The 24,463-nt window shown below is 43.5% G+C and overlaps 1 protein-coding gene across 3 annotated transcripts in view; it reads right to left on the reverse strand.

The window, feature by feature from the left end:
• Positions 1 to 24,463, reverse strand: part of RNF144B (ring finger protein 144B) — a 181,295-nt gene that overhangs the window by 33,162 nt on the left and 123,670 nt on the right. For all 3 annotated transcript variants that reach the window (XM_060614710.3, XM_060614709.3, XM_078446600.2), the window contains exon 3: positions 8,321 to 8,425. In XM_060614710.3, coding sequence (XP_060470693.1) covers positions 8,321 to 8,425 — 105 coding nt within the window. The remainder of the gene's footprint in view (positions 1 to 8,320; positions 8,426 to 24,463) is intronic.

The raw sequence follows: 24,463 nt of genomic DNA on the forward strand, positions 1-24,463 counted from the left end.
CTCAGTTTGTCTTTGTTTGTTTGACATGTTGGAAGAGTCCAGGCTAGTTATGTTGTACAGTGTTCTCTGATTTGGGTTTGTCTGATGCATTCTCATGATTAGGTTGAGGCTGTGCATTTTTGGCAAGAATATCACAGAAGTGATGTTGAGCCATCAGGAGGTACATGAGGACACCCATCTCATTACTGGCGGTGTTGACTTTTTAGCTTGGTCAAGGTGGTGTCTACCCAATTTCTTCACCCTTTGTCATCAGCAAAGGTTCTTGCAGGGATACATTTTGAGATTCTGCAAATATCCTCTTTCTCATCGTACCTTTGCTCCACTAATTGTTGTATCTATTGATAATTCTCGCCTACAATAGTTATTACTGTGGTAATTGCTTAATGATGATTTTCTATTTCTACCCTTCATTCTGTATTTGTTAATTAGAATTCTACTAAAAGAAATTTCAGAAATTAGAATTTCTACTGAAAGAAAGAGCTGTCCCTTACTTCCCCAAAGAAGACATCCAGATGGCCAACAGACACACGAAAAAATTCTCAACATCATGCATCATCAGGGAAATACAAATCAAAACCACAATGAGATACCACCTCACACCTGTCAGAATGGCGAACATTAACAACTCAGGCAACAACAGATGTTGGCAAGGATGCGGAGAAAGAGGATCTCTTTTGCATTGTTGGTAGGAATGCAAGCTGGTGCAGCCACTCTGGAAAACAGTATGGAGGTTCCTCAAAAAACGACCCACCAGTAGGTATTTATCCAAGGGATACAGGTGTGCTGTTTCTGAGGGTCACATGCACCCCAATGTTCACAGCAGCACTATCGACAATAGCCAAAGTATGGAAAGAGCCCAAATGTCCATCAGTAGATGAATGGATAAAGAAGATGTGGTGTGTGTGTGTGTGTGTGTGTGTGTGTACATATACACGCGTGCGCATGTGGGCGGGCACACACACACACACACACACACACACACTGGAGTATTACTCAGCAATCAAAAAGAATGGAATCTTGCCATCTGCAACTACGTGGTTGGAACTGGAGGGTATTATGCTGAGCGAAATTGGAGACAGACATATCATATGACTTCCCTCATATGAGGAATCTAATATACAAAGCAGATGAACACAAGGAAAGGGAAAGAAAAATAATGTAAAAACAGGGAGGGGGACAAAACATAAGAGACTCTTAAATATAGAGAACAAAGAGGGTTGCTGGAGGGGTTATGGCGGGGGTGATGGGCTGAATGGGTAAGGGGCACTAGGGAATCTATTCCTGAAACCATTGTTGCACTATATGCTAACTAACTTGGATGTAAACTTAAAAATTAATTAATTTTAAAAAAAACAAAGAAAGATCAGTCCCTTCTCTCCCATTTATTATTCATTTATTTATTCAGGTCAGTATGGACTACTGATATTTTTTTTATTCAGTGGGTTCTCATCCACTAATAACCAGACCTACATTCAAGCCGTGGAAACAAACGTTCCTAAGTATCTTCTCAACTACCAACAGGACGATTGCCTCAGATCAACTACTAAAAAATTCTTATCTTGATTTAAAGTGATTTTTTTTTTGCTATTTCTCCTTTGAAATTTATATTAATCTGCCTGTTCAATAAAAAAGAAAAACTTCTCTCTCCTCCTATGAAAAACCACTTTTTCTCATCCTCATCATTCTAGAAATTCTTTCCAAAAAGAAAGAAAATTTAATTCAAAGATAAAATAAGTTCACTTTCATTTTAACAGAACAAAAGCAGTAACATCAGAACAATAAGAACAAAAGCCACTAATTGCCCATAATCTCTATCTTTTTTTTTCTGGTAAAAAATTAACCTGAGGATTCAGGTCCTACTTTGCTGAAAGTCTTCACTTTTCCTTTCCACTCCAACTGTAGCCGAGCGTAACCAGGGCTCTCAGGATATACATACACGTCGGGGGGGGGGGGGGGGGGGGGGGGGAGGGGGCGTGCTAGAAATGTTACACATGAAGGTTAACTGGATAGACCTAACATTCGCAACTGAGAAGAAATTAAAGGTGAGGCACCCCCTTGTTTACTATATTAACTATGATTATAATATTTGAGCAGACACCACCACCTACACCGACATTAGCCCTACAAAAACCAAAGAAGAAAAAGGGGGGCAGAGAGTGGAGCCTGTTTGCCAGAGAAACATTTATGCCGAAAGCGGTGTATTCCCATAATACTGACAATTGTTCAATATCTTGCAAATAAAATACTATATATGATTAAAATACATATTGTCTTTTAGTCAGGAAAATGAAATGGTTCCAACATCGAAGCTAGGAGTGGGCTTCATGTAAGTACCTCTCATCAAGGTCTAGAAAGCCAGGTGAGAAGAGAAAAAGAAAAAAGAAAAGCCTAGTCTTTACTTGGGTTTGGCCTTTCAAATCATATTTCTGCTACAGTTGCTTTAAAAAATCAAAGAGACCTGGGGCGCCTGGGTGGCTCAGTCGGTTGAGCGCCGACTTCGGCTCAGGTCACAATCTCGCGGTCCGTGAGTTCGAGCCCTGCGTCGGGCCCCTGTGCTGACAGCTCAGAGCCCGGAGCCTGTTTCAGATTCTGTGTCTCCCTCTCTCTGACCCTCCCCCATTCATGCTCTGTCTCTCTCTGTCTCAAAAATAAATAAACGTTAAAAAAAAAAAAAAAAAATCAAAGAGACCCAACAAAGAATACAAGGGACCAGTATATTTGAAGATGGAATTGACCACGAGGAGATCATTATAGCATGTCAAGGCCTTGGCAATTTTTGAGGGGCTATGACTTGCAAAAATACCAGCAAAAAAAAACAGTCCCAGTTTTATGGATAAGTGCCTTACCACACTTACACAAAAATTACCAATGTTTCTTATCTCGACCCAGAAAATAAGAACTGCACTTTCTACCCAAAAAGGAAAAATGGCACATCCATCGAGTGTACTAACCAAGCTCACATCTCCTTCCCTACATACAAGATATGGAACCTGCTGGAAAAAACAAGAGGGTATAACTGTCCGAGAAACCAGAAGGCAGGGCCCTCTGGGGACGTGGAAAAGATGGCGGAAGCTAGAACTCCAGGGCCAGAATTATCCTCACAATTCCCTCAAGAGGGCTGCCTTTGTTACTCTTTATTCACCTGTCTACAGAGGCTTCTGTGCACCTTCCCACACCGTCCCCTGCCTCTCTCCCCCGCCTGCCTGCTCTGTGGGTAAAAGGGATACGCCCATGAGCACATCCACATGGCACATTCAACCCGTTGCTGCTTATTCTTCTTATAGCTGCCTTTAAAGGAAAAGCTCAGAATCAGAAACGTTATTCTCCATTTATAATCGGTTTTTAATTTTTTTTTAATGTTTATTTTTGAGAAAGAGAGAAGTACAAGTCGGGGAGGGGCAGAGAGAAAGAGAGAGACAGAGAGACAGAGAGAGAGAGAGAGAGAGAGAGAGAATCCTAAGCAGGCTCTGCCCTGTCAGCACAGAGCCCGATGTGGGGCTCGAACCCACAAACCACGAGATCACGACCTGCGCGGAAATCAGATGCTCAACCGACTAAGCCACCCAGGCACCCCCATTTATACGCAGTTTTAAAGCAAAGCCTTAAATACATTCTGAAATAAAATTCAACTGGGAATCTCAAGAATATCTATTAACGCCGGCACAGCAGATTTCTTTATCTGTCGCCACCCCAAGTTTCGACTCTTCTCGGGCTAACATGCATCGCAGCCAAAGGTTATGACAGACACACTTTGGTCCCTTCCCGTGCAGATCTTTCAACCGCAGCAACAGGGCTCTGGCTGCCTGCCTGGGCGTCCTCCTCCTCCCTCTCTGCCCCACCTCGCACTGATGATACGAAGGAAGAGTGTGAGAAGAGATGGCGAGTGGGGGCTGTGCTGACGGGGACTTTGTGGGGAACACATGGATCGCTCTAATTCCAGCAACCTTTACCGAAACCACCCCAATAAACATGCAACAGGAGTAAAAACCGTATTTATTTTGCAAACGTAGCTTCAAATTCCTTAGCACGCCACTGCCCCCCGTTCCTCTCTCCTGGTCCTCCACGGTGCCCCACCCTAAAGCTCCTCCTGTAGAAATTCTGCAGCCCCCATTCTTGGTGCATCCTTGCTCTGGTGCATGTGGGGGCTCTAGCAGCCAAATGCAGATGGGTCATTTCAATGCCCCAGGAGCTAGGGGGAGGGCTGGTTGTTGAGAAGCTGTTCTCGGCCCTCCACTGCCAGCTGGCAGAGAGAGGAAGCTCCATCATTCAGGCCATGTAATGGTAGGTATGTGCTCACCACTCCAAGTTTACAGGCCCCAGACACACGGCTCGGGCTCCCCCAGCAAGTGGCGGGTGCTATTTCCCTTCCACTGTGAGGGAAGGGCTCCATTAGTCATCGCCGTTAGAACAGGGCTACTAACTCCCAGGGGAGGACTTGCCTGAAGTAGAGCTATGAGCAAACAATCTGCGCCCCACCTCTCGTAAGTCCACGGCCGGAAGTACCTGATGGTGCAAGGAAGGCCAAGTTTTACTCGTCCGGGGCCCCCAGCGGGGTGACCTGTAGCCACCGCCTCCCACCAACTTGCATGACGTGCAAGCAAAGATGCCTTTTCTACTGTTTCCTCCATAAGCCAAGGGTACTTGGATGGGGCATTAAGTGTCTCGCTAATGAAGCTACTCCTGATAAACAAAAGTGCAAGGGCAGAGCCACAGCTGAGCTCATAGGAAGCGGTAGGAAGGCAGGCAGGACCCACAGCGAACAGGAGGCGGACGCCAGGAGCACAGGCAACCACGTGAGTGAGATCTACCCTGGAAAGCATTTGGACAAAAGAGCCTAAATTGCTGGCGTCCCCTGAAGGTAAAGAAATGTTACGCTACCATGCATCTTAGAAGACAATGGATGATGAAGAACCACGCACATGGTAACATAAACAGCAGCAGCACCAAGGGAACTCGAGTCTTAACCATCATTATTTTTAACATGCAAAGTATGTCTCCGCGTTACCTGTATGATTAAACATTTTTTTAAAGGCACAGTAAGTAGTTATAGAGACAGAATCCAGTCAAGCAATGAGTTGGGTGACGCCATTGTGATATACTTGACCATATCTGGATTAAGAGCTATCTATTATAATAATAACTATGTAAGAGAAAGCTTGATATAAAGGAAGCCAGAAAGGAAGATGGTCCAGCCCAAGTTCACGTGTATGTGGTATCTGCTTTGAAAGGAGTGGTCCCAGGGATGCCTGGGTGGCTCAGTGGGTTAAACATCCAGCTCTCGATTTTGGATCAGGTCATGATCCCACAGTTGAGATGGAGTCCCACGTTGGGCTCTGCATTGGGCATGGAGCCTGCTTAAGATATTCTCTCTCTCTCTCTCTGTCTCTCCCCTGCTCACACTCTCCAAATTAATCAATGAATTAAAAATTAATTTTTAAAAACAAGTGGCCCCATATAAACTGATAAAGCTACCAAATATCTCTAACATAATACCCTATTCATGTCTCAATTCAAAATGAGAGACCGTCACTACTACCCCCACAATATTTTACTCTGCGGGAAAACACAAGTGGCCAGTTGGTTAGGAACTTTGATTACTACACATCCGTGCCTATCTTTAGTCAGGCTCTTCAGCAAGTGGGTACAGAAACGGTCCTTTAATGCCTTGGGTGCCTTCTTGCTCACCTAATGGGAAACAGACTTTAAGGAATTGAAGAAATAACCATAGTTTTTAGTTCGGAGGATGTTTTTGTTCTGTTTTTTGTCAAATAGCCTTTGGTAATTTCTAAGAGACACTATGGGTTTGTTTGGTTTCCGTACAGCCTAAAAGTTAAAACCGTTTTGAGAGTCAAACTGGGTACACAGAGTACCAGGGAAGTGTGAATGAGGATGTACAACAGGAAAAGGGTAAGAAATAAGACAGGGGTGAGAACTGCAGGGGAGTGTGAAAAGAAAATTCTATACTAAGAAAATCAGAAAAGTCGAACTCTGTTCTAGAGAACGGCAAGACAAACCACGGACCGTCTTCACTCACTTGCCTAAACACATGGGCTCTAACATTTGATAACCCAAGTATCCGTGGCTAGTGGTTACCATCCATTTTTTTAAAAGTCTAGAACCCGCCATGCCACCGAACTTTCCACAATGGTGGAGATGCTGTATTCTGTGGTGTCTAATCAGGCTACCATGAGCCACGTGTGGTTACTACCGAGCACCTGAAACATGACTAGTGCAACCAAAGGAATGAATTTTTAATTTTATTTAATTTTAATTAATTTTAATGTAAGCAGCCACATGGAGCTAGCAGCTACTGGACTGGAGAGCTCAAGGTCCAGAACACAGGAATGTGGCTCATTTCAAATGCCTTTGAAACTTCATCAAACTCTTCATTTCACTTATTTTTAATAGACTTTGCATACATAAATTAACTAGGATTTCCTATGAGACACAGCTCTTGCTGCCTGCTTCATGTCAGGCATTTGACTTACTAGAACTATCTTACTTGTCACCAGGTTAATTGCCACTCTGCTAGATCAGAAGCTTCAGGAGGGCAATGCTGGGCCGGCCTTACTCGAGTCTCTATCCTGACCTGACACAGGTCACTGCATGCTTAGGAAACACAGCTCACTGATGAGAGTATCAGAGAAGCAAATCAAAGAGGAAGTATCTTTTCTAGAAGGACTGTGCATAGAACGATGCTCCTGAACCCCCAAGGCTTATTTTAAAACCCATTTCCAAGTTGTACAAATCAATAGTATCCTTGGTAGCTAACTCAATCTTTCTCCACTTTAATTTCCTTCCACCCTTTCCTCAAACAAAAGTAACCAATATTTCTCACCTCAGGATTATGTATTCAAGATTACTTTTTTATCAAAAAATTCAATTATTTCATGGTTTTCCTAAAATGAATCACTTCTAAACCATTATGTATTCTTTTCATTTTTCCCTAAAAACCATGTCAAGCTTACTTGCACCACCTCAGTGATAGTCTATAAGCCAAACATGGGAGACCCAGATGCAGAATGATTACAAAGGGTCTATTAACATCTTTTGGACTGTTTAGCTTACAGATCAAAGGATATGTATGTAACAGAATATGTATTTGTAAACAAAGCATATCCACACACGCATACATATCCACACACATATACGTATATATTTCCACATATACATATACATACCACTGAGTCTCCAAGTCCTTTATCATATCATCTACCTACCTCATTCCACTTTTTTTTTCAATGTTTATTTATTTTCGAGAGACAGGGAGAGACAGAGCATGAGCATGGGAGGGGCAGAGAGAGAGAGACACACACACACACACACACAGAATCCGAAGCAGGCTCCAGGCTCTGAGCTGTCAGCACAGAGCCCGACATGGGGCTTGAACCCATGAACCATGAGATCATGACCTGAGCCAAAGTCGGATGCTTAACCGACTGAGCCACCCAGGCGCCCCTACCTCATTCCACTCTTAAAGCCAAATAGTTATGGTGGCCAGAAAGAACTGGATTAGAATTCTAGCTCTTCTACTTTTTAGATACGCACTCTTGGGAAAATTACTTAAACCCTCTGGGCTCCCATTTCCTAAGTTTGGTGAAGGGATTGGATGGTATACCAGCTACGAATGATTCCAGAAGAGCACCTGATGCACAGTGTTTGCCGAACGAATAACTGATTTCCTCTGTTTCTTGGGCCCTCTTTCCCAGGCTTACAAATTTCCCCAAAATGGGCAAGAGCTGGTTATCCTCTGATTTAAAGTGAGCAGGACTTGAAGATTAAAAGCAGATTCAAGGGCAAGCTAATGATCAGGGATTGAAGAAACGAAGCAAAGAGACAGATCACAGTCTTAAGAAAATGGGGGAAGAACTCACTCAAAAAAGACATTTCTGATGCCCAACAAAGATCAAACGAAACTCCTGTGGAAATCGTCCGACTCAGTCTACCTTTGTAGGATGGCACTATTTCTAATGTCTATAACTGGTTGAAATCTGTCATCTGTTTATCTTTAAAGTATTAAAGATCACAAGACTCCTCGTTACTCAGCCTCCATAGCACACATTTGGTAAATGTGGTTTCTAGCACCTTCGCCCATTCTCGAGCTTCTCCAACACTCAGACGGCATTTATAAACAGATCTGAGATACAGCTTTAACACCTTATATGAAGGATCCATAGGTATGCAGAAATCAAGTACTCCTTTAAAAAGTTAGCCTCTGTATTTTGTGTCTAGACTCCCTGGTGGGGAAGTACATAAAGAGTCAAGATCCTACGGAATAATGTCAACAGGAAAGGGGGAAGGGCACGGCACTCATCCGTACCTCCGCTTCCTGCAGGATCCCGCGGCCGAGGCACACCGTGTCGGGGCAAGAGATGGGAGACCCGCATCCCTCTCGGATTGCCAGCTGCAGGTACTGCTTCAAGCACTAGAAGTTAAGAAGAAAAAAGACAATTACCCATCGCATTACAGTAGCACCAAGGTTATGTAACCGCTGCTGCCTCTTCCTTCCTTCCTTGGCAGTCCTGGGGCTCTTGGACTCAGGAAACATCAGTTATCCCAAGTGTGAACAGTAAGAGCCATCACTTTGGAAAGAAGGCAAGACAGGCGGTTAATTATGTATGACCTCAATATCGAGTTTATTCAAGGCCACAAGTCAAACTCCTGTAAGCTCACACATTTTATCCCCCACAGGTTTGGCAAAGAAGAACCACTCTTTTGCACTAATGGCAAATGCCTTCTCTTTACTTTTTCTCTTTTTTAACTTCTATGACTTCCTAATTCCGTTCTTACCTAGTAGTCCTTTGCCCCAAAGTAGAACCCTGTGACTCTCATGCAGAGAGAGCCAGACAGAATCAAAATACAGCTGATCCTTGAACAACACAGGTTTGAACTGCATGGGCCCACTGATATGTAGGGTTTTTTTTTTAATAAATACGGTACAGTACAGCAAATGTATTTTCTCTTATGATTTTCTTAATATTTTCTGTAGCCTACTTTATTGCAAGAATACAGTATATAATACATATACAAAACATGCTAATCAACTGTTTATCAGGAAGGCTTCTAGTCAACAGTAGGCAAGTTTTGGGGGAGTCAAAAGTTATATGCAGATCTTCAACTTCATGGGAGGGGTGTCGGGGCCCCCTAACCCCTGTGTGGTTCAAGGGTCAATTGTAAGATTAAGGCACTGACTTATGTAGGAACACTCATAATAGCAAATACACCTGGGAAATATAATGTCAAAGACAATTTGGGAGAATGAGACCTTCCCAAAGCTATGGGCTTTGGTGGATGCTTTGGTGAGGAGGTTTGAGTAGAACCTGGGGAAAGAAGAAACTGGATTGAAAAAAGAAATCCAGAAAGAAGAGGGATAATACCAAGAACAAATTTAGTCTTCTCACTGCCTGTTGTACCTGGATCGTGGGTAGTGGATGAAGACGGGGTCAGACTGAGAAGGCAGGAGAGGGGCTGGCAGCATTAGGGAAACCTCCGACTCCCCCCTTCTCCCTCCCAACCCAGCCCAACACACCCACAGGAGATTGAGGGCCACCGTTCCAGAAGACGGAACTCTTAGGAAATCCAGAAGTTGATCTTCTCAATTTTGCTCATAATTGGTGAGCTCTGTGTGCATGACGAAAGGTCAAGCACACATGTTGGAGGACAACACCGAAAAAATACATAAGCTAGTCGATGAATTAATGATTCTTCTAAAGTGGTGATCATTTAAAACTGAGTTCAGATTTTTCAAATTTATACACTTATGTATCAACCTGCCTCATTACAAATATTGCTATGGTACCAACCTTTTATAAAAGCTTAACTACTGGGGCACCTGGGTGGCTCAGTCTTCTAGGCATCCGACTCTTGATTTCAGCTCAGGTCATGATCTCAGGGTTCGTGAGTTCGAGCCCCATGTTGGGCTCCATGCTGACAGTGAGAAGCCTGCTTGGGATTCTCTCTCTCCACGCACCGCCCCAGGGCCTCCGTCTTCCCTTCCCCCGCTCACAGGCGCACTATCTCTCTTCTCTCTCTCTCTCAAAATGAGTAAACATTTAAAAAAAAAAAAAAAAAAAGCTTAATAGGGGCACCTGGGTAGCTCAGTCAGTTAAGCGTCTGATTTTGGCTCAGGTCATGATCTCGTGGTTCATGAGTTCGAGCCCCATGTTGGCCTCTGTGCTGACAGCTCAGAGCCTGGAGCCTGCTTCAGATTCTGTGTCTCCCTCTCTCTCTGCCCCTCCCCTACTCGTGCTCTGTCTCTCTCAAAAATAAATAAACATTAAAAAAAAAACAAAGTAAAAAAATTTTAAAAAGCTTAATATTAAATAAATTCTATGGTCAGAATACTGATGCTGTAATACTGAACCCATTCTGAACCCAATTATAAATGATCACCACTTTATAAACTATGCTAAATTCTACAATGGAATACTGAGGAATCATGAAAAATGTTTTCAAATGGTGTTTAAAGACATGGAGAGATGCTCAGTATGAATTGGAAAAGAAAAGATGATTTGGTATGAACTGGAGAATAAAGACATCTGGGAACAGGGGTCCTTCTAAGGAGTTCCTCCGGCAGTGGACTGCATATAGGTACTGTATTTTAGCTCTTACTTTCTTGTTGGAGACAACGGTGAACGATCATTTGCTCTAGGAGTTACTGTGCTAATCATGGTCTCTTGTACCAAGAAGAAGGGGAAACACAGGAGAGCCAGAGCAAGGAAATGCGGGGAAGAATTTCAGGGCACAGGCCAAACTCGAGAGGAGCAGCAAAGCTGGCTCACAGAAAGGAGGGCCACACCAAGGGACGAGTGAATCAACGATGCGAAGGCCTGTCCACCGGCTCTGCTCCTAAGGACCTCTCTGCCATCCCTGTGCCACACAGACTCCAATGTGACCACCCTGATACCCACAGCTGCCCCTTGACATTTGAGCAGAGAGACTCTGAAAATGTATGGTCTCTAGGCTCAGGGGGGAGGTATCTGAGAAAACAGAGTGAACTGTGCCGTGAACGCCTGTCAGAATATCTGGGCCCTAGCCATGGTTCCACTCCATCAGGTGACAAGAGGAAAGTTACTTAAACTGCTCCCCAGACTTGCTTCTCTTAATTGAAAAAACAACCAACAACAATACCTGTTATGGTTACCTCACAGGGCTTAAAACCCTCGTACACACAAACACAAACCTGTAATACTGTATATGGGAACCCTTTGAAAATTCTTAAATTGCAGGGTATTTGGTTTTATTTCTACCTCCACATGATCTTAGACTTTCTAGCGGAAGCTTTCTGGGGAAATGTTAATCCTTTGGCCTTCTGAGATTACCCTTTCTCCACTCCCTTCAGAAAACCAGTTAAGTCACTGTGGTACAGAAGCTCCATAAACAGAACAGTTATTTGTAACAGAACATCATATATACCTCTATTCAAGCCTCTCCTCAGAACTATTTGCATCCAGGGGCACCTGGGTGGCTCAGTTGGTTAAGTGTCCGACCTTAGCTCAGGTCATGATCTCCCAGTTCGTGGGTTCGAGCCCTGTTTTGGGCTCTGTGCTGACAGCTCAGAGCCTAGAGCCTGGAGCCTGCTTCGGATTTTGTATCCCCCCTCTCTCTGCCCCTCCTCCATTCATGCTCTTTCTCAAAACTAAACATTAAAAAAAATTAAAAAAGAACTATTTGCATCTACTGAAAAAGCTTAGAGTTAAATACAAACTATAGACCATGTGAACCTGTACAGGCAAAAAAAAAAAAAAAAATCATTTCAATGTATATTGCAAACTTGTAAAATTGAACTATAAGCTTTCCCAAGAGTTTACAACAGATTTTTTTTTAATTTTTTAAGTTTATTTATTTTGAGAGAGAGAGCAAGTGAGCAGGGGCGGGGCAGAGAGAGGGAGGGAGAGAATCCCAAGCAGGCTCCCCACTGTCAGCACACAGTCTAATGCGGGGCTTGAACCCACGAACTGTGAGAACATGACCTGAGGCAAGATCAAGAGTCAGACGCTTAACTGAGGCACCCAGGCACCCCTGCAACAGATATTCTATTTGTTAATGTCATGTTCTTGGGTACGGCAACCACGACATGTAAACCCAGTAACTTCTCAAGCTGCCATCAAGGACTCTTGTGGCCACAATACCACGTGAACCATGATTTTAGGAGAGAAGTTACAGCTGTATACACTGACTACAGGGTATAATATATACGTATATACCCTACACGCCCTTTTAATTCTGAGAAACACTGGTCTGAGACGGAGGTATGTACCATAAGCTGCCAAGTGTTGCGATGACAGAACCTGACTCCCCATCACTGTGAGCCTGCATTTCTAGTCAAAGGCAAAGAGGGACAAGACCCGGTGATTGTTTCTTATTGAATTTTCAAGTGCCTTCAGTTCGTTGGATGTCTTTCGTTACCTTTCACTAAAAATTGAACCTCAAACCCTCCCTCTCTTCCTCAAGACCTCTGGCTGAAGCATCTAGACTGTAAATGAAGGCAGAAAGAAAGAGAAAAAAGAAAACTACCACCATGGAGTCACATTAAAAAACAAAAACGACATTTCTAGGCAGACAGCCCCTCCTCTGCTATCCTGCCTGCCGCTCCCTCACGGTGTATTCTACAAACTTCTATCTCCTAGTCCTGCCTCAGGTGAGTTCTTTCACCACCCGCGACTCGGGCCTCCATTGGATGGTCACCCCACATCTGGGGGTCCTCCCGGGGAACCTCTGCCAGGATGGGGTCAGGGCTCTCCCCCGGTTCTGGGGACTTTCTCTGGTGGCTGGACTGTAGCACTCCTTGCAGAACTGACCACCTCCCGCCAAGGTTACTCCTGGGTGAGGATCTGAAGCCCCAGGGGGAACCACCCTGATGCCCAGGCCCAAAACGGTGAGGGTTTGGTCCTCTTGCCCTTCAGAGGGATCCTTCCCTCCCTCTCCTTTCTCTCTCTGCAGCCCTTCCTAGGCCTCCCCCTAGTCCTCCTCAGACAACTGAAGGTCTCTGGCCAAGGCAGCTCCCTGGTGTGGCCTGAAGGTCTGAGAGCAAACAGGTCAGCCTGTCCCCACCTGTGAGGGTCAAAGACCCCTTTTCTCCCCCCGCCCCCACCCGCAAGGGCTCCATTCCCAGCTGGCAAGAGCAGCTCAGCCAGGGCAAATCCACACACGCTGTGGTCTCATGGCTGACTCGGGCCCCCAAGGTTCCCTTTACCCCTCGTGGATCTGGCCACCATCTTGATCTACAGGCAAGATCCACCCCTACACGTCTGAGTGAATCCCACAGTTCCACAGACAAGTGAAGATTCACCAAAGATCCCAGCCCACACCACGAGGGTCCCCTCCCGCTGTATCCCACGGACCCGGGCACCACAAAGTTTCACCTAGCTCGCCTATCAGCACGTTAATCTAATACCATGCTCTGATCCCTAACTGCACAGAACCCTTGGTGGACGGACACATTTAGGGAGGGATAGTGTGTACATCCCCGCCCCCTTCCCGAATGAAGCAGCTAGTGAAGAGGAGACCTCCATCCAAATGCCAAAGATCTGTCATTGTCCATCTGTCTGGGGGGAACGCGGAGACTGCCTTAGGCAACAGGCTTGAGCAATGGAAACCTGGGTAAGAGAAAAGTGCCCACGGTGACCACTGAGCTGAACGCAAACAGGCTCCTTAAGTGACCCCCTCAAAACAGCCAGAAGCCCTAGCTGACCAATGGGCTACTTGCAAGCGGGTACTGGTACCAAAAAAGGAAAATGCCAGATGTTCCCATACCCCCCACCTCTCTCCTTAAGCACAGCCCCCACCACCTCTGCCTCCTGGAAGACCATCTCTCCCTTGCTGTCCTGCCCACTGCTCCTTTGCAGTGTATGCAATCAACTCTCATTTACTTTTTTTTTTTAATTACATTCCATTAAGTAATAGCATTAAACAGACGCCTAAATATGCAATATTCCTAACAGCTAATAAATTCTAAGGGAAATGTTTTAAACAGTACTTTTTGAAAATACTGATGACCCAAAAAAAGGAAACAGTTTTTTCTTTGAAATAGTCGACATTCCACTTAATGTGGTAGAACACAGAAACATTCTCAGGCCCTGAAGCGTCATGTGTAATGATAAGGATTGTTCTGTCCCCCAAATCCTGTCCTTGCCCTGCATTCTCTCGCTCTGTGAATGGCACGTGATTCCACCCAGCCGCACCCCAGCAACGTACGGATCCTCTATGGCACCTCTTTCTCTTACCCCTGCATCCAGTAAATGCCTAGGAGACGTCCTCGTCAGGCTGTCTAACCACACCCTCACAGCTACCAGAGCTTCTGAATCCCCCTTCTCCACCTGACCTGCTGCCCCACATCCCCGGTCTTCCCCATCTCAGTAAATGGAACCAAGTACCCAGTTACTCAGCCAGAACAAAAACGAAGACGTCCCGGATTCCTCTCTTTCTCAAATGCTACAACCAAAACGTGCCCTACATCTAAACATCTCTCACCACTCCAAGGCACAGTCACCCCTTTCCAAGACCTCTGCGATAGCTTTCCTGCTGGCCTCTGCTCCACACAGAAGCCAAGGTGCTCTTTCTACACCTTTCTAAAATATAAATCATGTTTTATTCTCCTGCCCCAAACCCTCCAATGAGTGTGCATCTCATGTAGACGGCCTCTCCGACTCCTTACCATGGCTCACAAGGTCCTACCTGTTCTAACTCCCAGCTACTGTTCTGAGTTCATTTCTACCACATTCCTTTACTCTGGGAATAGGAATCTGCTCGCTACATGTCCGACCTGCTCTTGATGTCTTCTCCCTGGGATGCCCTTCCCCCCAGATGGCTCGGTCTTGCGTCCTTCAGGACTCTGCTCAGTGGTGCCTCCTCAGATAGGCCCCACTGGCTAAAAAGGCCCACCTTTCCTTCCCATCAGGCCTTCTCACCCTGCTTGGTTTTTCTTCACAGCACTTACCATTACCTGTGTATCATCTTGTTGGCTCCCTAGAAATTCAGCTCCAAGTACAGGGACACTGTCTTATTCTCTGATGGATCCAAAAAGAAAACACACGTAGAAGGTACTTACAGAACACATGATTGCACAACTTAACACATTGCGAAGTCCTACCCATCCCTTTTCTGAAGTACTGATTAGGACTGTTCAAATCTCTCAAGCTCTTCTGCCCTGCCCCTAGGCCACTTTCCATTACCCCTTACCTGGGCTTCGGCCTTCATTCATCTATTAGTTTTCGCATATCTGTTTTTGCCTCTCGTTAATTCTCCACACTGATGGCAAAAGGAACCTTTATAAAATCTAAATCTGAGGGGTGCTCTGGTGGCTCAGTCGGTTAAGCATCCGACTCTTGATTTCGGCTCAGGTCACGATCTCACAGTTCATGAGATCGAGTCCCAAGTTGGGGCTACACTTGGTGTGGAGCCTGCTTCAGATTCTCTCTCTCTCTCAAAATAAACAAACTTAAAAAAATCTAAATCTGATCCATTCTGTCACCTGTTTACAACCTTCCAAGACTGAAGACACTCTAGGTCTCCTTTGTAGCACTCATTATGATTAGGACTTAAAAATTAGGTGTATATAATTACGCAGCTACGAAAATCTCACTCTCTCCACTGAGAATTGACAGTTCACTTTGTCAACGTTACAAGAAATTTCAACCTTTACATTTCTTTCATGAAAACCTTGTCTCTAGAATGATCCGGTCACCATTCACAAATAATTAGTGCAGGAGGATTTTAACACAGGCTAGTCAGATAAGGCAGTAGTTTCCTAGCAGAGGGCAGAGCTTTGAAAGGATAGAAGACAGGTATGTTTTGATAGATAAGAAACACTGGAAACTAGTGCACACTGATGGGAAGGGCAGCTGTGATACTGTGATTTCTAATAAGAAACACAAATACATCCTTCCCATTTCCAGCACAGAGCTGCTAAAACCCTTGGAATCTCCAGAGTAGCGAGAGAGATAAAGGTGTCTTTTTGTTAATGAAGTGATTCTGGGATGCCCCTGGGTCACCTGCGGGCTGGTTGCTAATGGCACCAACCCCATGAGTAGAGGCCCGGAGCTTTTAGTCCTACTCATCGAGCTCCAGGAAGGGGAGAGAGATTGGAGGTTACATCATTGGCCATTGGTGATTGATTCAATCAGTCACACCTATGTAATGAAGCCTCCATGAAAACCCAAAAGGCTGGTTTCAGAGAGCCTACTGGTTGGTGAACACACAGAGATTTGGTAAGAGTGATGCACTTCAGGGGCCATGGAAGCTTCATGCTCTTCCCCCACACCTTGCCCTGTGTGTGTCTTCCTTCTGGGTGTCCCTGAGTTCTGCCCTTTTATCATAAGCCAGTAATCTAGTAAGTAAAATGCTTCTCCGAGTTCCTCTGGCAAATCCATTGAAGCCAAGGAGGTCGTCATGGGAACCTTGGATTCACGTCTAGTCAATCAAAAGTGCAGTTAACAACCAGGGCTTGTGACTGGCACCCAAAGTTGGGAGACTTCTTTGATCCAGACTTGTTTGGATAAATGTCTATTCAGATCCTTTGCCCTTTTTTAATTGGGCGATTTGTGTTTTTATTATTGAGCTATAAGAATTCTTTGTATACTCTGCAGGTGTCCCGTATCAGATATGGTTTGCAAATATTTTCTCCCAAGTTGTGGCTTATCTTTTCATGTTCTTGAGGATGTCCATCATAAGGGTTTTTAACTTTGATGAAGTCCAATTTTTTTTCTTTTGTTCATATCTATCTGAGTTAATGTTTGTCCAAGGTGTGAAGAAACAGTCCAACTTGATTCTTTTGCCAATGGACATCCAGTTATCCCAGCACCATTTATTGAAAAACTATTCTTTCCTGCTTTGAATTGCCTTGGCACCTTCGATGGAAATCAATTGACAATGAACATAAGAATTTATTTCTGGAACTGTCAATTCTATTCCATTGATCAACCTGTCTATCCTTAAGGCAGTGTTACATGGTTGTGATTATCATAGTGCTACAGTTAAGTGTGACATCTGGGAAGAGGGTTCTCCAACTTTATTCTTTTACAAGATTGTTTTGGCTATTCTAGGACTCTTAATTTCCCATGTGAAATTTAGGATAAGCTTATCAGTTTCCACAAAGAAGATCTTTGGGATTTTGATAGGAATCCTACCTCCAGATCCATTCTGCTGCCATTTTAACAATACAGGCATACGTCATGTATTGTGCTTCACAGATATTACATTTTTTACAAACTGAAGGCTCATGGCAACCCTGTACTGAGCAAGACAATCAGTGCCATTTTTCCAACACCATTTGCCCACCTGATGTCTCTGTGTCACATTTGGGTAATTCTTGCCCTATTTCAAACCTTGTCATTAGTATTATATTTGTTATGGGGATCTGTGATCAGTGATTATGACTTGCTGAAAGCTCAGAGGATGGTTAGCATTTTTTGCCATAAAGTATTTTTGTTGCTGTTGTTGCTGTTTTGCTTGTTTTGTTATGAGACAGAGAGAGTGTGTGAGTGCAAGCAGGGGAAAAGTGGAGGGGGGGGAGGAGAGAGGAGGGGTAGGGAGGGGAGAGAGAGAGAGAGAGAGGGAGAGGGAGAGAGAGAGAAAGAGACAGAGAGAATCTTGAGCAGGTTCCACACTTTCAGGGTGGAGCCCGACCACAGGGCTCAATCCCACGACCCTGGTATCATGACCTGAGCTGAAATCCAGAATCAGATGTTCCAGCAATAAAGTATTTTTAAATTAAGCAATGTGCATAGCTTTTTTTTAGATACAATGCTACTGTTCACTTAAAAGACTACAGTATAGTGTAAACATCACTTTTATATGCTCTGAGAAATGAAAGAATTTGTTTGACTTGCTTTATTGCAATATTTGCTGTATTGTGGTGGTCTGGAACCAAACGTGCAATATCTCCCAAGTATGCCTGTATTAATAAAGTCTCTTAATCATGAATATTGAGTGTCTGTCTGTTTAGTCTTCTTGAATTTCTTTCAGTGATGTTTTGTAGTCTTCGGAGTATGAATTCTGTACCTCTTTTGTTAAATTTATTCCTAAGTATTTTATTCCTTTTGAACTTATTGCCAATGATTGTCTTAATGTGCCATTACATTATCCTTTGCTAGTGTACAGAAAGACAACTAATTTTTGTGTACTGATCTTGCAGTCTTGCTAAACTGGCATCAGTGTTTTCAAACTCTCAGTGATTCCAATATGCAACCAAGTCTGAAAACCTCTAGTTCAATTCAATCCATGCTCTCAAGTCTAATCAAGGAAGATGTGTCCATTATCACTGCCTTTAAGTTATTTTGTAACAGTCAGAAATATGAGCTCCACAGGAAGGAAAGAATCTTTTTTTTGCCTTATTTTTTTAATTTTTATTTTATTTTATTTATTTATTTAAATATGAAATTTATTGTCAAACTGGTTTCCATACAACACCCAGTGCTCATCCCAACAGGTGCCCTCCTCGATACCCAGCACCCACCAAAAGAATCCTTTCTAACCAACATGTCCATAGGGAATACCTGCATTCAGCTAGTTCCAGAAGAAACAGTAAAGGAAGCCTAAGAAGGAAGTTACATGTGCAAAAGTTAAAGCTCTAATTGAGATCCTTTAAATACTAAACCCAAAATAGTGCTGTTCCTGTTTTTGGAAAAGGGTACTGAGATCCACCTTGTAAGTTTGAGAACAGTCATTCAATATGGGAGATTAAGTCTGGTCCCCAATAAAAAGTACCTCCAGTTCCCACCAAGCAAGAGTGATCAAACACTTCTATCTTTACATCAGGTGACCATGAAACACCTAAATTAAGAAACTCAGTGATGGAAATAGCCCTGAAGAGAAATGCACTGGAAATGCTGCAGACCGATCCAGGCTGCACAATGAAGGGAATCCAATCTGCTAGACTGTAAGCACCTTTTGATCAGAGCAGGGAGCAGCCATTAGCCTCGTAAAGATCTGTTTTCAGCACAAGTAATCCAATAACTCTCCGACTGACCTCTCAGAGGCTTTCCCTTCTCTCTGCCCAGGGTTACCTTTCTTAACGGAGGGAGCCCCAGTTTTCATACTAGTTCCAAAGAAATCTGTCTGTGCCAGGTGCTCTCAAACCTTATACCCGTATACCCAGAAAAGCAACCAATGGTTCCAGGAGAAAGCAAGCAAGAAGCCTGGCCAAGTTTACATCCTTCCATTTCCTCCAAAGAAACATTAGCCCTCAGAACTGCCAGCCCTCAGCTGGCCCCGAGGTCCCAGCCAACAGGCCTAAGAAAGGCAGTGAGAATAAACACAGCCCAGATGAAACATCGGGAGATTCCACTGAACTCATTTATCGCTGTCTTCCTCCCTTCCTCCTGTGTACCTAAAGAGTCCCTACTTGAACTCTCAGGCAGCCTTTCTGACTCTCCCAGAACACACGTAAGGCCTTTAGCAATACAGAAAGAAGCAAACACCAAATTAATAAAGGGTCAAAAAAACCTTGAGCCATGATATAGGGCTATGCAAGTTATCTGCATAAAATATAACCATTCAACCAATCTGCATCAACCAATATCTGCATAAAATATAACCATTCAACCAATCCAAGTAAGCCTAGTAAAGAATGTGGTCCTCACATTTTACTAGAGAATTAACAAACGAGCATCCATATCCATTTATCCATACGATGGGTGGGTGGACAGATGAAGGATAAAGCAAGTAGAGTAAAAGTTTAATGTTAGAATCTAAGATATGGTGGGAATATGGATATTGTTAAAATTCTGTACACCTTTGTTGTACGTTTGAAAAGTTCCATAACAAACTGTTGTACCAATTTTTTTTAAGTTTATTTATTCTTGAGAGAGAGAGGACAAAGGAGCAGACAGAGAGGGAGACAGAGAATCCCAAGCAGGTTCCCCAGTGTCAGCACAGAGTCCAACAAGGGGCTCAATCTCATGAACTGTGAGATCGTGACCTGTGCCAAAATCAGGAGTCAGACACTTAACCAACTGGGCCACCCAGGCGCCCCTGTTGTACGAATTTTTACGTTAAAAAGAAAACAAATTACACCGTTCACCAAATTTTAATTTTGGTGAACATATTTTAATGTTCCTTAAAGTTAGAATCATCTGTGTTACAGTTTATATAAAACCCCAGTATCTGTATTACTATTTAAACCAGAGTTTGAATAAATTAGAATGAAATGCAATCTTAATTAAAATCAATGGCAGAAATATTATCTAAATTTTTGAAAGTTTTCAAAAATATTTACATTTGTATAAATGAGATAAGGAAGCTAACTCATTATGAGCTACATTTTTTTTCTACAGGGTATAAGCTACAAAGCCAGCATGCAAAAGAGTTCACATCAATGACCAGAGGTTTGATAACAGTGATGCTTAGTTTTTTTTAAGAGGATATCGTTTCTCTGCATAGAGTACTAGTGAGAAACAATGTACTATCAGTTTAGAAGAGATATAAACCTTAAGCCAACTTCCTTGGCTACATTTACAAAAGAGAATTTATTAGATTTAAGAAATGTGAACTCCAGGGGTGCCTGGGTAGCTCAGTCGGTTGAATGTACAACTCTTGATTTCAGCTCAGGTCATGATCCCAAGATTGTGGGATAGAGCCCCACATCAGGCTCCGTGCTGAGCATGGATCCTGAAGATTCTCTCTCTGTCTGTCTGTCTCTCTCTCTGTCTCTGTCTCTCCCCCCCCCCCCCCCCCCGCCGCCGCCCTTCTCTAAAATAAAATTAAAAAAGTGAACTCTGAACAAGTAGAAAAGCTTGGATTAACGGTGACTAGGTTGAATATGAGCAATCTTGTAATATTCAAAATTAATTCAGATGATGTAATTCAACTACTGCATCACATAATCAGAATATCTTTCTACTTATAACTGAAGTGGTACCAGGTTGCAACTATTTCCTCATCTCATAATTTTTCCCCAAGACTTTATTCTGCAAAAACGTGAATGTTTGACATTCCTGAAAAGCAAGTTTCTAGAAATCTGGGGATTTTGTACGTGGTGCTTACTTTTCTTCACATTAATTGCCGTAATTGGAACCAGTCTTCCTTTTCTTTCACTTAGTAAATCCACAGGCTTGCACAGCCAAGACTGCCCTTGACTGTCTTGTTAAAAATCTAACCCAGTTACGATCCTTCAACAGCCACTTTCCAAATATCGTGAGTTAGCACCATATTCTAGCAAATTAGAAGATTAGGCAAACATCATAAGTCAAACCCATATGACCAGTTGTTTCAGAAATGTGTCAGTGGTCACAAATGAGACAGAGAGAGCAAATGTATTTGACAGTACATGATGGTGAGCAATTCATTTGTGCTTCACCATAAGAGAGCTCTGCACAGACCCCCAGGCCAGGGCATCAGAACCCCTAGAGGATGGACAGAAACACAGACAACTGGGCTCCACCCCCAGAGTTTCTGTTTTAGTAGGCTGAGGATGGGGGTCAGCTACAGAGAGAGAGACAGACAGACAGACACACAGAATCCGAAGCAGGCTCCAGGCTCTGAGCTATCACCACAGAGCCTGATGCAGGACTCAAACTCAAGAACTGTGAGATCATGACCTGAGCCGAAGTCAGATGTTTAACTGACTGAGCCACCCAGGCACCCCAAGAATTTGCAATTCTAACAAGTTCACAGCTGCTGCTTTGAGGACTACCCTTTGGGAACCAATGGCCTACGACTACAGAAACGAATTTGATGGGGATGACAGTATTTGTCAAACTCCAGTGGTAGCTGTGATAGGTGTCTTAAAATTATCTCATTTACTCTTCACAGCAACTCTGGGACTAGTATTTCCCCATTCACACAAATGACTAGTAAATAGAGAGGGTTGGATTTATATATTTTATTTTTTCTTCATTTTATTTATTTTAGAGTGTGTGACAGTGAGCAGGGGAAAGGGGCAGAGAGTGAGAGAGAGGGGGAGAGAGAGAGAGAATCCCAAGCAGGCTCCACTGTCATTGAGGGGCCTGATGTGGGGCTCAATCCTGTGATGCTTAATGTGTAAATTGGAGAGTAAGAGTAAATGAGGGAAAAAAAATAGTCTCATACCTATTACATGGCAGGTACTTAAATGCCTTGTCTTTCCTCGATTTTTTTTAAATTAATGTTGATTTACTATTAATCAACTATTGAGATTGAGAGACAGAGAGAGAGCATAAGCAAGGGAGGGACAGAGGGAGAGGGAGACACGGAATTAGAAGCAGGCTCCAGGCTCTGAGCTGTCAGCACAGAGCCCGACACGGGGCTCAAGCCCACAAACTGTGAGATTGTGACCTGAGCTAAAGTTGGATGCTTAACCGACTAACCCACCCAAGTGCCCCTCCTTGATTTTTTTTTAATAGATGAATAAACTGAGGATCAAAGAGACTGAATAAAAACCCTACGTTCCAGTGGCTAATAACTCACCAACACTTACCAAAAGAGTCAAACCAAAAGGATCACCCTACTGGGGATGGGAAATGATTCAAAACCATTGAGGTTTTTGGCGAACACAGCCATTTATCTCCATGGAAATGAGGCACCGACTGGGTCTAGCCTGATTCCAAGAGGTGCCAGGCATATCTGAAAAACGTCGCATAACCAATCCTTGCTGATACACTTAAATACCCAGAAAATGGAGGTTTAACGTTAACTAACTTTTCTAGTTAGCTTACAACCTCTTTGGGTTCACCTTGTCTAAATTTTTATAAGTTCTTTTTTCCTACATGGCAACATCTTATCAGTGCAGGTAAACACTTCTGTGGTATAATGCATCTCCCACCAACGTGAGGACCAACGTTATAAGCATAATGCTTTCTCATTCATTCATGTCTCCAACATAGAACATACTCCTCTTGATAGGACCCATTTTTCTAACTTAACAATACTGTGAGTACCATGGTTTAAAATCAGCTGAAACTGTACTGGCACTAGATATACCATGTATTTTTTAAAGATGGATTCACGAGATAGGATTCTTTTGCCACAATTTGCTTCCTCCTTAAAAGAGGAAGCCCTGATTCAACAGTGAGATGTGTTCTTTGCACATCTCAGATTAGGGAAGGTAAAAAATTTGAAAATACCCAGAGCGTCAAAGAAGGGGGCTTTCCTACCTATCTGGTGGGGGCTGTTGACACAACAGTTTGGGAAGGCAATGTGGCAATACGTATTAGTTTAGAATACACATGCCTTTTTATTAGGTAATTCCACTCCTAGGAATTTTTCCTTAATAGGTACAGCTTGACATTTATACAAATACAAACATTTTTATTTATAACAGCAAACACTGGCCATTAGGAAGGGCCTCATTAAATAAATTTTGACACAGTCATCCCACAGGACACTATATAACACTTAAAAATGAAGGTGGGTCTATATGTCGTTACATAGAGGCATGTCCACAATAGGGGGCGCCTGGGTGGCTCAGTGGGTTAAGCGTCCAACTCTTGATTTTGGATCAGGTCATGATCTCATGGACTGTGAGATCCAGCCCCGTGTGGGTGCTGTGCTGACAGCATAGAGCCTGCTTGGGATTCTGTCCCCCTCTCTGTCCCTCCCCTGCTCGCACGTGTGCGCTCTCTTAGAATAAATAAACTTAAAAAAAAAAAAAAAAAAGAGAGAGAGAGAGAGGGTATGGAAAAATGGGGTGAGAAGGAAGAAAAACAGAAACTGAGGTTTCACTGTATTTCTAATTACATTCTCTACCCCATCAGCGTACAAGGGATTGGTCACCAAAACCTTGGCGCTTTAGTTGAAGTCAAAGTCTGGGACCAAAAGCCCTTCGGGATGCACAGTGGAAGAGAAGTGAGAAATCAGCCATGTGCCCTCTCCTTCTGACTCGTCCCTTGGGGCCTTCATTTGCCTGTTGACTTCCTATTTCTACAAAGACATAAACAGAGGAACTAAAACCCTATACATCCCACCCTGAAATTACTGCAAACTTTGCAGAAGTCGTCACATTAACGGAGTAGCTCTCTGTTTCCGGCAAGGTCAATGTCCCTGCCCTGAGTACTTTAGGGACTTGGCAATCGGGTAAATGATTTGCTTGGGAGGGAGGGTTGAGTCGACTTCAAAATGTGAATGCACAAACCCCAAAATTTGTTACACTAGTAAACAAGGGATTACTGTATATCTACTTCATGATCTTTAAAGTAGGGATATTTTTTTAATGACTGATTTGGGTCATCATTTTATGGATGAAATGCCTCGCACTGAATGAGATGGGTAAGGGGAACCTGGGTGGCTCAGTCGGTTGAGTGTCTGACTTCAGCTCAGGTCATGATCTCACGGCTCATGGGTTCGAGCCCCACATTGGGCTCTGTGCTGACAGCTCGGAGCCTGGAGCCTGCTTCGGATTCTGTGTCTTCCCCTCCCCCACTCATACTCCTTCTCTCTTCTCAAAAAATGAACATGAAAAAAAATTTTCTTTGAAAAGATAAGGTGGGTGAGTGCATGCTACTTTACTATGACAACACTGATCATTGGTGATGCCTTTCTTCTTGGGCTT

Source organism: Panthera onca, chromosome B2 (genome assembly GCF_046562875.1).
Source record: "Panthera onca isolate mPanOnc1 chromosome B2, mPanOnc1 haplotype 2, whole genome shotgun sequence".
In the NCBI taxonomy this organism is placed as follows: Eukaryota; Metazoa; Chordata; class Mammalia; order Carnivora; family Felidae; genus Panthera; species Panthera onca.